Source organism: Apodemus sylvaticus, chromosome 8 (assembly GCF_947179515.1).
Source record: "Apodemus sylvaticus chromosome 8, mApoSyl1.1, whole genome shotgun sequence".
Lineage (NCBI taxonomy): Eukaryota > Metazoa > Chordata > Mammalia > Rodentia > Muridae > Apodemus > Apodemus sylvaticus.
Genome location: NC_067479.1, coordinates 79,464,157 through 79,478,223, shown reverse-complemented (window position 1 = coordinate 79,478,223; position 14,067 = coordinate 79,464,157). Strand labels below are relative to the sequence as shown.

General features: G+C 41.1%; 1 protein-coding gene across 1 annotated transcript in view; it reads left to right on the top strand.

Moving 5' to 3' along the window:
• Tmem260 (transmembrane protein 260) overlaps positions 1 to 14,067 on the top strand; it is a 66,997-nt gene that overhangs the window by 28,621 nt on the left and 24,309 nt on the right. The window contains exons 6-10 of the mRNA XM_052191646.1: positions 3,074 to 3,253; positions 5,788 to 5,828; positions 8,729 to 8,812; positions 10,162 to 10,276; positions 11,705 to 11,874. Of these exons, the coding sequence (XP_052047606.1) occupies positions 3,074 to 3,253; positions 5,788 to 5,828; positions 8,729 to 8,812; positions 10,162 to 10,276; positions 11,705 to 11,874 (590 nt within the window). The remainder of the gene's footprint in view (positions 1 to 3,073; positions 3,254 to 5,787; positions 5,829 to 8,728; positions 8,813 to 10,161; positions 10,277 to 11,704; positions 11,875 to 14,067) is intronic.

Genomic DNA, 14,067 nt, shown 5'->3' with positions numbered 1-14,067 from the left:
CAGAACTCAGAGACAGTCCTGTGTCCTCAGAACCGGGGAATTCCTCCTCAGAACTGAAAAGCCTTCATTTGCTTTTTATCTTTCTTTGGGGAAAAAAAAAACATTAAGGTTAATTAAAATGACAGAGAGCAATTCAGGAGACTTTGTTAGACACTGGGGGAGTCAAGTAGAAAAAGGCAGGTAGTGAGTTCCACTCAAGGACTCTGAGAAGATAAATGTCCTTCATTCCATCAGAGTCAGTTCTTCTAGACGGTAAACTACACAAGGCAGAGCTAGGTGGTCACTTTGTTTATTGTTTCTTTGTTAAGAACCTCAGAGATACTTATTTCTCATTTCATTATTTGTTAATTATACCCAACTACAGTCAGAATTGCAATAGAAAATACATAAAGCATATAATAAAATTATTATGCGGAAATAAGGAAATAATTATACTAAAGCTTTAAATAATTGTATTTACTGTACTTTAACACATCTTGGTAACAAGGCAGAAAGGAGTAATGTGGAGATTATAAAATTCTTATTATGTGATTAAATAAAAAGGAGACAAGAGTTGACAAAGAACAACTTTTTCTTAGAATTTACTTCTGTGACGTCAATCGAGTAAGTCCTTACATGGGGGATATTAAACAGCTTAACCAGCAGCATATTTTTAGATAGTTGTTTACTGAGGTTTGGTTCTTTAACACAGGGCCTCAGGGGGGTTAACAGTAGTTTTATAGAGTATACAGAAAGTTCTTTAAATGATGCTTTGTGTTATAAACCCTTGGAAACAGATGAAGGCATAACTAGATGCACGCCTATAACCCCAGCGTTCAGGAGTGTGAAGCAGGTTAGTGTAAGGCCAGTGTAGGCTACACAGAGAGTCTGAAGCCAGCCTAGGCTACAGGGAGTTTGAGGACAGCTAGCTTTACATCCCAAAATATATGAACATTTAAAAGTATAATTCAGCAATGGCTTCTCTGTGGACTATAAAACTGAGCACCACACACTCCTCTTCCAGCATCAGTGGGCACCTGGATGGGGGAGGGGAGCAGGCATCTGGATGGGGGAGGGGATCAGACACCTCGATGAGGGGGGGAGTGGGCACCTGGATGGGGGAGGGGAGTAAGCACCTGGATTAGGGAGCAGCCCTGCCAGGTTGTCTTAGTGAGGGTTTATATTCCTGCACAAACATCATGACCAAGAAGCAAATTGGGGAGGAAAGGGTTTATTGAGCTTACACTTCCACATGGCTGTTCATTATCAAAGGAAGTCAGGACTGGAACTCAAGCAGGTCAGGAAGCAGGAGCTGATGCAGAGGCCATGGAGGGATGTTTCTTACTGGCTTGCTCCCCCTGGCTTGCTCAGCCTGCTCTCTTATAAAACCCAAGAATGGCACCACCCACAAGGGGCCCTCCTCTCTTGATCACTAACTGAGAAAATGTCCCACAGCTGGATCTCATGGAGGCACTTCCCCAACAGAAGCTCCTTTCTCTGTGATAACTCCAGCTTGTGTCAAGTTGACACACAAAATCAGCCAGTGCACAGATCTAGCTTCAACTTCTGACCTGAGCAGAAAGCAACAGGTTTATTCTCTGAAAAGCACCTGTCAGTTGACTGGAAGAAGAGCCATGTGATTTGTGTAAAGTGTCCAGGACCCAGAGTTAACAATTAGAGAGCCTGGGCTAAGGATGGACCTATTACGTTGTCTCGGTAGGTTACTGATGACAACGGTGACTCTTCAACACATTTCTGTTAATAGCAGAAGGGAAGTCAAAGGAACCTCTATAGTAATGTGTGTGTGTGCGTGCGCATGCTTCTGTAAGTATACATACATATACATACTTACAGGTATATATGTGCTTTTACATTGAGACCTGATCCTCGTCAGGTGATCACAGTGTACCGCAGGAACAGCCCTTGTGTAATTGCCCCTGCTAATTTCTCATACAAAAGGAAAACAGTAAAACAACTGTTTCTTTCCAGTCTAAATTCAACTTTATAACGAGTGGGGCCTCCAGCAGTTAAGCTTCCACTTCCCTTGATGCTTAAGAACAGCCGTGCCCACGTCAGACTCTGTGTCTGCTTCCCCGCCCTTGCTCTTAGGTGCCTCGCTTCTGCTGTGGAAGTCACCAGTGAGATCGGTGCTGTACCACACGCTTCACTTTCAGTTTGTGTGAGGGCGCAGAGAGAACCCAGCTGCTTGTTTTTCTGCTGCTGGTCCCTGTAAGAGTGCTGCCTCTTACAGTCCTTTCAGATGAGTTTCTTGTTTTTGCAAGGGAAAGAGTTGGTAGTTTCCAGTTAAGATGTTTGTAAGAGATCCTCTTTTCCACTTAGTAAGGCAAACAAGGCTTGAATGTCTCTGGAATACCAGAATTCACAGTATTAGGACTTGATCTTTGTAATCATTTTCATATCGTTTGTTTTAGAAATAAATGTACAGGTGAAGGATTACTCAGTGTAAAGCATGTAAGACCACATTGTTACATGTAATAGCAGACTCTACTAAACATAGACAGGAGAGAAATGTGGGTGCCCCTGAGACCACATGGTTACAATAATAGCAGATTCCATTAAACATAGATAGGAGAGAAATGTGGATTCCCCTGGCTGTCTGTAAAAGCTAGCTTTGTTTACACTAAACACTTGCATGAGATATCCAGAGTTCTTGGAAGAATCTGTGTGCTTGTCATGAAGTATACATTAAAGCCACTTCTAATGATGGTGGTGAAGTGACTTAGCCTTAAAATAGTATTAGCAGGCGAGTACCAAGCAGTCGAGGGGTCGCCTCAGCTGTGCCACGCCGCATGTCATGACGTGGATTAAATGTAAAACACGCTCCACACTTGATACTCATACATCTTGGCTAATATTTGCTTCACTTAGGTTTTGCCACGAAAAGGAATCCAGGCTGATGAAATTTTCTAGTAATCTGCAGTAATCAGAAGGTTTAACAGTGTTCTGTGGTGACTTAACATAAATTGAGAGATCAGCCTTAAGCAAACACATTTGATGTTTCCCTTGATGTGATTTTGAAGCTCCAGGATGAATAGACTAAAGTAAACATGTCCCCGCTGTGTCTCCTGTGCAGGAACTTGCCCTCAGCTTGCTGCTGAGGCTGGCTCTGGCCTTCTCTGCTGGCCTGCTGCCCTATGTCTACCTGCCGGTCTCGTCCTACCTCAGTCACGCCCGCTGGACCTGGGGAGACCAGACGACACTACGAGGCTTTCTGACACATCTCCTCAGAGAAGAATATGGAACGTTCAGCCTGGTAAACTTATATAAAGTCCAGCCGAGGAAGGAACGAGTGTTGACGCTTGAGTGCTCAGTCTGGGCCGTGACCCCCAGAGCAGCAGATAGCACTGTCCTCCTAGGTACCAGATTAGTCCCTTGGAGTATGGCTTCTCACCTGTACAGGTTACAGTGATGACAAGAACATACCCCCCATACACACACACATACACACACACACACACACACACACACACACACACACTTTTTTTAAACTTTATGAGCCAACATCTTTTTTTTTTCAAGACAGGGTTTCTCTGTATAGCCCTGGCTGTCTTGAACTCAGAAATCCACCTGCCTCTGCCTCCCAAGTGCTGGGATTAAAGGTGTGCACCACCACTGCCTGGTGAGTCAACGTCTTATTACACAGCATAGGCTTATATCCTCATACCTCCATGTCCTGGGTACCAGGCTGTCAATGTGTACCCACATTGCCTGGGCGCCAGGACTGTGTGATTGTTCTATGTACATAGCTGTTTTGCCTGCACATATATCTGTGTACCATGCGTGTGCATTGCTTATGGAGACCAGAAGAAGATGTTGAATCCAGTTGTGAACCACCATGTAGGTGTTGGGATTCAAACCTGGGCCCTCTCTTGAGCACTGAGCCATTTTCTCCAGCCCCATGATTTCCTTTTTTAAAAAACATACTGGATGAATAGTATCTGTGTTACTGTTTAATTTTAAATGGAAAATCTATCAGTGCTCAGAAAAATGTAAGCACAATACATTAGAGATGCCAGGCTTAAGAAATTCAACAGGCCTTGCTTCCCAGAGACATGGTAGGGGGGAAGGTAAATATAACTGCAGTAAAGGATAAAAGAAAGGGAAAATGAACAATAGGTTATTATAATATAGACACTGGCATTTGGGTTTTCTAATGGGACTTGTACTTGTTGTTGTTTAAGAAAATTAATTTCTGAGCTGGAGAGATGGCTCAGAGGTTAAGAGCACTGGTTGCTCTCCCAGAGGTCCTGAGTTCAATTTCCAGCAATCACTCGGTGGCTCATAACTTTCTATAATGAGATCTGGTGCCCTCTTCTGGTGCATAGGCATACATGCAGGGAGAACATTGTATACCTAATAAATAAATAAACAAATACATAAAAACATAAATAAATACATACATAAATAAATACATAAATATTAAAAAAAAGAAAATGAATTTCAGAAGCATATGTGATACCACTGGCAGAAATCCAAACCTCAAAAACTGACATTATTGTGCAAGAGTGGTGAAACCTTCTGAAAAGTCGGGGAGGAGCCAGGCAAGAGGTCATACAGGCCGAGGCAGGCGGGTCACAAGTTCTAGGCCAGCGGGCAGTAGTGAGGCTGTCTGAATGAATAAATAAGTAAATACGTAACGAAGTAGGAATAATATGGAAGAGGGGCCTGCAGGTTGGTGGGACCCGATGGTACCAATGACTGGAAGAGGGGCCTGCAGGTCTGTTGACCTTTCCTTCCTTTATCTCCATTTTCATTTGTTTGCTTTTAAAGATCCCCATGGAGCCCAGACTGGCCTAGAACTCACTGCCCTCCCTGATCCAACCTTCCAGTGCTGGCTTCAAAGCCTGTGCTACAGTGTGTGTGTGTGTGTGTGTGTGAACATATGTATCATATCTAGGACATATTTAATTATAAAAGACATTTGTAAAGTAATGATTGTTAATTACTATTTGATATAGGGAGTTTAATTCTTTAAATTTATACTCTTGTTTACTTAGTATTGGTTTAGTTATAAAAATGTACATCAAAGCCAGCAAGATGGCACAGCAGTGAGGGTGCCGCTACCAATCCTGTTGGTCTGAGTTCAATCCCTAGAACCTTCATGGTGGGAAAAGGTAATTGACTCCTGCAAATGCAGGCCATGGTAGCCTGCCTTGCACACATGCACCACACATGTATGCAAGGTTTGGGGTGTTTGTGTGTTTGTTTGAGACAGGGTATAGCCCTGTATAGCCCTGACTCTCTGGAACTCAATCTGTAGACCAGGCTGGCCTTGAACTCACAGATTCACCTGTCTCTGCCTCCCAAGTTCTAGGATTAAAGGCACGCACCATCACCCTGCCAGAGATTTTATTTTTTTTTTTTAATGTCAGACACTTCATATGAATTCAGATCTTTTGGTTGCTCCAAGTTGGCTTTTCAGAAAGTGTAGATGGAGGGCACTTCCAGATTAAGATTCATATCATCTATGCGTTGCTCTTTATAGTGAACGCTCAGTAAAGCCCCAAGAACAGAGAGAGGCTGCAGCAGACGGGTAAGAGGGTGAATTCTCTGCAGGCCAGCTCATGCCTTCTGGAACAGTTGAACTGATTTGTAACCAGTTATCCTGAAAGCTTCCCAGTGGATGCCCAAGTTTAGCTGTCACTGGTTCTGAAAGCTTCAAAGACTAAGAGAAAATGTTGGGTTGTGTATTTAAAATATGGAGCTTTAAGGCAAGATCAGTAAAAATGTCGTCATTCCACAGAGCTTTGGTGTAATGTTTGTACAAATGAACTCTCTTGTGTTTAGGCCAAGTCTGAAGTAGGATCAAGCATGTCTACAGTACTGCTGTGAGTATATTTCAAGACTGTCTTCAATGAATTTTCTATTAGCTATTTCAAATGATTCGGGGAGATTTCTTATTAGTTCCTTTCTTAAGAAGTATGTCTAGGAAGTAGTTTCCACCTCCACAATTAATAGCTGCTTATGTGCACTGTATTGCCAAGTGCTTTAGCTTTCCACTAAGAGAAGGCTCGAGGCAGGCCACATCACAGCAGTGCGGCTGCTGGGAGCTTGGCAGCGCCTGGGCCACACATCCCACCTGCACGTGAAATTGCCCATCCGCTGGCGTCTGAAAATGACTGCTCCTCCCTACGGTTTCCTATTATCTTTCTCTTAGGGACGTTGTTGCAGCATTGCATTCATCGTGATTTGAACAATTTCTTGTTATTTTGGTTTGAATTCTGCTCATTTAATCCTTGAGAGCTGAGCATATGTACTCTCTCTCATGACTCCCTTTTGGCTGTCGTGAGCTTTATTTTTGACTTTCATATTTTTAACATCCAACCTTATTAGAGCCAGCTTAAGCAAATATATGTCATATGTATTAACCAATGGTTTTCTTTGAAGAATGGATTAATGTTTGCTTTAAAACCTACAGAGATTAAGACACTTGAAAACTATTTGTGTCAACTTTTAAAATTATCAATACCAATTATAATTCTTCAAATATAAATTTTAGAATAAAAATAAATTTTTATGACATTAAAGTGGTCTTTTAATTTTTGGTTTAGAACTCTCTGGACTATGTAAAAGAAAGATATACTAACCTTCCCACCCACCCACCCACCTACTTACCTACCTCTATCTATCTATCTATCTATCTATCTATCTATCTATCTATCTATCTATCTATCTATCTATATATCTGTTTGTCTATCTATCTATCCATATATCCATCCATCCATCTACCTATCTATCATCAATTCTTTATTTGTCTGTCTGTCCATTTGTCTGTATGTCTGTCTTAGACAAGACAGACTTTGTAACCCAAGCTAGTCTACAACAAGCAATCCTCCTGTCTTAGTTAGAGTTGTACACCTGTTCTCCCATGCTCAGTGGTTCTCAACGGATGCTTCACTCCCTTTATGTTTTCGGAGTTAGGGTTTTAGTATATATATAGTCCAGGCTGCCCTTGAACTCACAATCCTCCTGTCTCAGCCTCCAGAGTGTTGGTTTTGTTCTATTCCAAAATAGGATATATAATCATAGACATTTTTGAAATACAAGTAAGCAAAAATAAGAGTTAAATTACCAGTAATTTCAACATGCAGAGATAAAAGCTATCACTAATTCGTTAATATTTTGTTTATTTTGCATTTCTTCATAATTTTTAAAATGGATTCATAAGATACATACAACTTTGTTGGTCTGTTTTCACTTCCCAGCAGATTTTGGAGATATTTCTCTGCTTGTAGTTACTTTTCTAACAACTAGTTTACGATGTTTCCTTTGATGTTTGACTCAAGACTTTTACAGCACTTCGGCTCTTCTCCTGTGGAGAATGGGAAGGTAGGGAGAGCCAGCCTCCTGTAGACAGCCTTGCTCAGTGGCTCTGAGCTCTCCCGGCCTTCTGCTTCTCCCCATGTAGAAAGACTCACTGTTCGCTCTTTTCTGCCTTCCCAGAATTACTGCTCCATGAACTCCAAAGAATTTTCAAGAGTAACCTAGACCATACACCCAGCTTGTTTACGTTGTACATAAAAGTCATCTGTTGGGAAACTTATATTAGATATGAGCTGTCAAGTGTTACATGTAGAAACAAGACGACACAGGAGAGGAACACTCACACCCACCCAGGAACTGTGTGCCGTGTGGGTTGGAGATAGAACCCTCCACTCGGAGTGAGATCATTTTTGGACTTAACTTGTTTCAGGTTGGTGGGTTGTTGTAAAGGAGATGCGTAATTAACTTACAAGAAAAGCCTCCGAAATGATGGAACATAATCACCTACGTTCCAGTCAAGCAAAATAGGTCTTTTCCCCATGCATATCTGTAAATTGCAATTCTGTATAAGGAAATTACGGAATCTAACCTTAGGCAATGGACACCTTTTAGAGTTTACATTTAAGCAGCAGCTCTCTAAGAACTAATTCTGAGATTGACTTCATTTCTTTAGAAGAGACAGACCTCACACCAGAATCAAATTTTCATGTGTGTTTATAAATGAGGGAGGGCAGCTTCTCATGGCAGCCGTGTCTCCATTAGTAAAATACTCATTGTGTGGCTCCGGTAATTACAGCATAGCATTTTCTCCAAGAAAACTGCCAGTAGGGAGAATGAATTTTCCATAGTGTGTAGACCTATTTCTTTTTATAGAAATTAGTGTGCCGATTTTAGGACTTAGCACTTGAAACTGCTTGCTAGCTAATGGAAGATTTTAGCTCAGTTATACAAAATAAGATGAATACATTTCTTAAACATTTTCCAAAACATAATATAGACAAGAAAGAAGGAAGAAGAAAACCCAGAAAGAATGACAAAATCCTTCTCTTGGCCCTTTGTCCCTTCATAACTGGATCTTCAGAAAAGAGGTTACTTTTTATTTCAGTTGCTAAATAGCCAGTGACAGCAGAAGCTATCCAAAGTTCAAAATCACTTCCCCCCTGAGCCATTAGGAAGCTCTTCTACCCTATACTGTGCCAGTCCTAAATCACATGTGCTGAGAGTCAAATACCACGCTCAGAGAATGACTTAGAGCTGCTGGACTTTTTCAGTGACAATTCTCAGCCCCTTCAAAATCTGAAGGAAGAAAAAATAATTTTGAAATATGACCATAGTCCTTAGAGCACCTCAGTGTTTAACTGGTAAACACTGGTTAAAACTGGTAAAATTATTGGTAAAATATTTTGTTTGAAATTTACTGAACTTCTTTCATGCCAACAATAATGTACTTTGTTTTGTTCTTTAGTTCACAGATAATAAATATGAAGACTGAACTTTCATTCAATATCCAAGCTCTTGCAGTTTGGGCAAATATATGTCTAGCTAGAAAGTGAGTAATACCCTCTTTGCTGCTGCATTCCCATGTCTCTTGTTGAATCTGTGTTTTATATGTCACTATAGAGTGCTGCCAGCATTACCTTATAGTTAGAATAAATGACTCCTGACCTTTTCTATTAAGACTAGAGATAGAGATAGAGATAGATACTGCTGTCTTTTTTTTTAAGTTACTGTTGTCTTGATGTCTTGTTTTGTCTTATGATTACAAGTAAGTGACTTAAAAGATTTGAGCATCTCAAATGCTCAAATGCCCTGGATTTGATCCATTCCCTGCCATAGCTGATACTATTGTTGACTTGCAAAAGAAGCCTGCAGCTATATAATCCCTCTAATAATTTTAAAAAAGAAAAAGCCTTCTTCTCAGGCATGGCACATGCCTGCAAGCCCAGTATGTCGGCTGAGGCAGACCCACCATGAGTTTGAGGCCAGCTTACATAATAAAACCCTGTTTGATTTTTATTCATTTACTTTCTGTTCAGTTGAATGTATTTGTTCATAAATCCATAAATATACATATATATATATGTATGTATATATATAGTTTGATTTGCTTAATGGTTAACATTATAAAACAGTGTTAGCATTTTCTCATATTAAAGAAAAAACAAAAAACAAAAACCCCTTGGGTTGTTTAAATATCTGTATAATGTATTCCATTTTGTAATCATGGGAAAAATTAATTTATGTATCATTTGTGGTGCTGAGGAATGAACCCAGGGCCCTGTACATGCAGAGCAAGTATCCCCGCACCGGGCTGAGCTGTATCTGCAGATGTACTGGGAAATTAAGTGTTCTCTTGTTTAAGGCTCGTTAAGTTGCTCCCACAGTTCCACTTTTATAAGTGGTTCTAAAGCACTCATGGATTGGTGATTATTTGCATTTCTGGTTCTTGGTTGAAGATATGTATCTGGATGCCAGATCACTGAGCTAGTGCCTATATATTAAGGATATCGATAGAGATTTCCAAGTTACCTTCTTTCCTCAGGAATTGAAGTGTACTTTGTCATGTCCCCGGTGAATTCCTCCTTTGAAATTTGCCATTTTAAACTTTCTATTTTAGCAGAAAGTGTGTTTGTATTTGCGTGTGCTCAACAGACTGCCAGTGTGTGTGCTCGCTCTGAGTTCCCGTCTGCCCCGGCACCGTTGCAGCCTAACTCGAGCGCAGCGTGGAACCTTGCTTGATACTCTTCTAACTTCACCTGTTCCCTGGAGAGTTTGCTCTTTCTTCTTAAAAAAAGAAAGTTTTCAAGCTACATATATTATTTCCCTATATGTTAAATCTATGTGTATTACTGATATTCAAACATGTAGGTAATTTTGGATGCATTTTGGTTTTTGTAGGGACAGGCGGAAGTCGTCAGTAGTATGGCTTTTCACTGGGATGCTTTGTGTATATTCATTATTTTTCGCTTGGAGAGCAAATTTAGATATTTCAAAACCACTTTTCATGGGTGTGGTAAGTTTTAATTCAATATATCTTTTAAACAGTAAATTTGTGAAGAGTGTACAAATTTTCCCTTCATGAATCTTGTTAAAGGATAAACTAATTCAGAACTAGGGAATATATAATATATACACATAATCCCAGCATTAGGGAGGCTGCAGCAGATCAAGGCCAGTCTTTGTTACATAGTGAGTCCGAGGACATCCTGAGAGCTCTGAGATCCTGTCGCAAAACAAACAAGCAAGCAAGCAAGCAAGCAAGCAAGCAAGCAAATGTACTGTTTAGTTATCAGAGTAGTTAAATAAAGTAAAAAAGCCAAAGATAGACTTCATAATTTTCTGTGTGCATTCTTGCAATTACAGGAAATAACTGCGTTTTGCCTGGAATTCCTTTTAGAATAGCAAAAGAGCTATGGGTGGAGGGGGAGGAAGGAACTCCTGTCATGTCTTCTTATGTCAGCTCTCTCAAGCCCATGCACACATGCACGGTACATGCGTGCATGATGCTTGCGTGTTTTTCTGGCAGCCATCTCTGAGATGGAGATAAGGATTTTTGTTTGTGTTTTGTTCTGCTTGAGATGAGGTTTCGCTATAGCCCGGTCTTTCTAGTGAACTCCCTATCATCCCTCTTCGGGTTCCTGGGTGCTGGGGCCACCATCATGGACCGTCCTTCCTGCTTTTATTAGTTTTCATACTAGAAACCATAGATGTCCAGTAGCCCTATTTTGACAGCTGAGCCCGCCTGATTTTCTGCGTGTATGTTCTTGAAACCTAATAACCAGTGCTCTACTTGACCCTCTAAGCTTTGAACCGAATGAGAAAGAAGAGAATCACCTCTGAGCTGGTGAGAATCACCTCAGTACTGGGAGGCTGAGACTGGGGAATGTAACTCCTTCCTGTGAGCAGGGGCCTCGTTGTGCTGTCTTCCAAGGCTGGCAGCTTTAGCTACCACTTAAAAGCAGTGCTACACACCTCCCTAGTAGAGCCTCCGAGAGAGTCCACTGTGGACCAGGACTTCCTGTGGGTGGCTCACTTTCGTAACACAGAGAGAGGAAGAGAAGGCTGTGTTGGCCCAGTGGAAGCTGCCAATCTAGTCCCCCTCATCCCACAAAAAGACATCTGGGAGTAGATAGGGAACGGAGGAAGTGTTTCTCCCCAGAGGAAAGCCAAGTCATTTCTGTATCTCCTCCACCCATAGTGCTAGAGTGCAGATAAGCCTGTAGTTCTGAGGAGACTGTGGGCACATGCCCAATTAGGAAGAAGGAACACTGGAAAACTGGGAAAGAAAATGACCCAGGACTGGTCTGGAAAAGGGAATTAACAGAACCTGACGATAACGGTGTAAGGAGCTAAGCTTAAGTAATAACTCTTGTGACTGATCTCCTAGACCTGTCAGCTGGAGGGTAGTCATGGGTGTGGTAACCTGGGTGTCTCCTTGCAGGTGGAACGGTTCTGGATGCAGAGCAATGCAGTGGTGGCCGTCCTCGCTGGCCTCGGTCTGGCCACGCTTGTGTCTGACACTAACCGGGTGCTCAGGTGCAATGGGATTCGGAACCTGGAGTGGCTGTCAGCAGCCCTTTTTGTTGCTTATCAAGTGTACTCAAATTACAGGTAACACCACGAGGTCACCTTCCTGAAAAGTGGTACTTACACCCGAGACACTGCACCCTAGACCAGCCAGGGAGAACAGCTGGGCATGATCCCGGGAGGGTGAAAGCCATGCACTTGCCTCTAAAGAACTTGGGGGACACATTGAAGACTGGGTAGATGCAAAACTTCATAATTAAAATACCCTTAGGTGGAGAAGTGAAAGACTTGGGCTTCTTGTTCTAAATAATTCCCTTTGTGTTTCAATTTTTTTATCTTTTGAGTAATACCTCGTCCTTTTTCATTTAACCTTGTAGTAGAGTATTCCTTAATTTAAAGTTAAGTTCTAAAAGTTAGCAATCACTGATGGTATTACAGGGTTTCTTTTCAAAAAAAATTAAATAACCTTACAATGCAAACTTCATAATAACCAACAAGTTGTTCACGTATTCAATGACAGTTCTTGTATTTCTATCAGTATCAAGTTACAAAAGCAGAAGACACAGCTCTTTAACTAATCCTGTGTAACAACTGTGACTAGTGTAACTTTAAAAAGACTGAATTTTCTCTTGCAACTTAACGCTTTAAAAGTAATTCATGTGGAGCATGGTGGCTCATGCCTGTAATCCCAGCATTTGGGAGGCAGAAACAAGCGGGCTCTGTGAGTTCCAAACTAGCCTGGTCTACATAAAGAGTTCCAGGACAACAGGACTACACAGAGAAACCCTATCTGAAAATAAAGTAGTAAATTAAGTAAGTACATTCTTTGGGTTAGTGTTTGAGCAGTGAGCTTTGTTAGCATCTCCGCTCTGGGCACCTTCACCCTCTGTTCTCAGTCCCATCCCCCACTCTTCTTTGAGCGGCTCCTTTCCATTACCTCCCTATGTCTCCTTCTTTAAGAACTGCTCAAGGTTAGAGAGATGGTTAAGAGCACTGACTGCTCTCCCAGAGGTCCTGAGTCCTATTCCCAGCAACCACATGGTGGCTCACGGCCATCAGCAATTTGATCTGACGCCCTCTTCTGGTGTGTCTGAAGACACCTACAGTGTACTCACATAAAATAAAGAAATAAATACATCTTACAAAAATGAAAAAAAAAAGAACTCTTCCTCCCCTCTTCATGACCCCTTTCTAATTTTTTGACTTGCAAACATACACATATATTTATACATATATACATTCTTGCATACATATACATGTATAAATATGCATGTACATATATGTATACTTGCATATACATATCCACATATGCATGTATAATGTACATATGTGTAAATTCATAATATACACACATACACACATGCATACATACATACATACATACATACATACATACATACATACATACACAGATCATTCTAGGTCTACAATCCACTTGTGACAGAACACTGCAGTACTTGGCTTCTGAGTGTGGCTGTTCCGTTTATCCTAGTGATGTGCAGTTGCCTCCATTCTCTTGTAGATGTCATGATTTGATTTGTATCACTATATAAAATCCCAGTGTGTCAGCCAGCCTGGTCTACAGAGTGAATTCTAGGACAGCCAGGGCTACACAGAGAAACCCTGTTTTGAAAAACAAAAACAAAAAAAACAAACAAACAAGAAAATCTCAGTGTGTTGTGTTTTGGTTCTCCACCTGCCCATTGCTGGATTATGCTGCTTTCATTCCCTGACTAACGTGTGTAGTGTAGTTACACACACGGATGTGTAGGCGTGTCTGTTATGTCATATACAGTCCTTTACTTCCGTGTTCAAGAGCAATGTTCTGAATAATGTGTCACTCCAGTTTCAGGTTTTAGGAAGTTCCATACTTCCTTCCTCTGTGGCTGCTCAAGCTTACTTTGTAGACATAGATAAAATGCCTCTTTCCTCACTTCCTTTATTCGTGTTGTTCTCTTTTGGATAACAGTTCTGGCTAGAGTGAGACAGGAATGCCTAAGCCATTGGTCTCAACCTGTGGGTCACAATCCCTTTGGGAAATCAAATGATCCTTTCACAGGGATCACCTAAGAGTATCAGAAAACATAAATATTTACATTTCATAATAGTAGCAAAGTTACAGTTGTAAAGTAGCAACAAAAATAATTTTATGACTGGGGGGTCACCACAACATAAGGAAATGTATTAAAGGGTCACAGCATTAGGAAGCTTGAGAACCACTGGTCTGAGCTGTTTTAATCTGCATTTCTCTCGTGGCTGAGGATGTTAGATACTTTT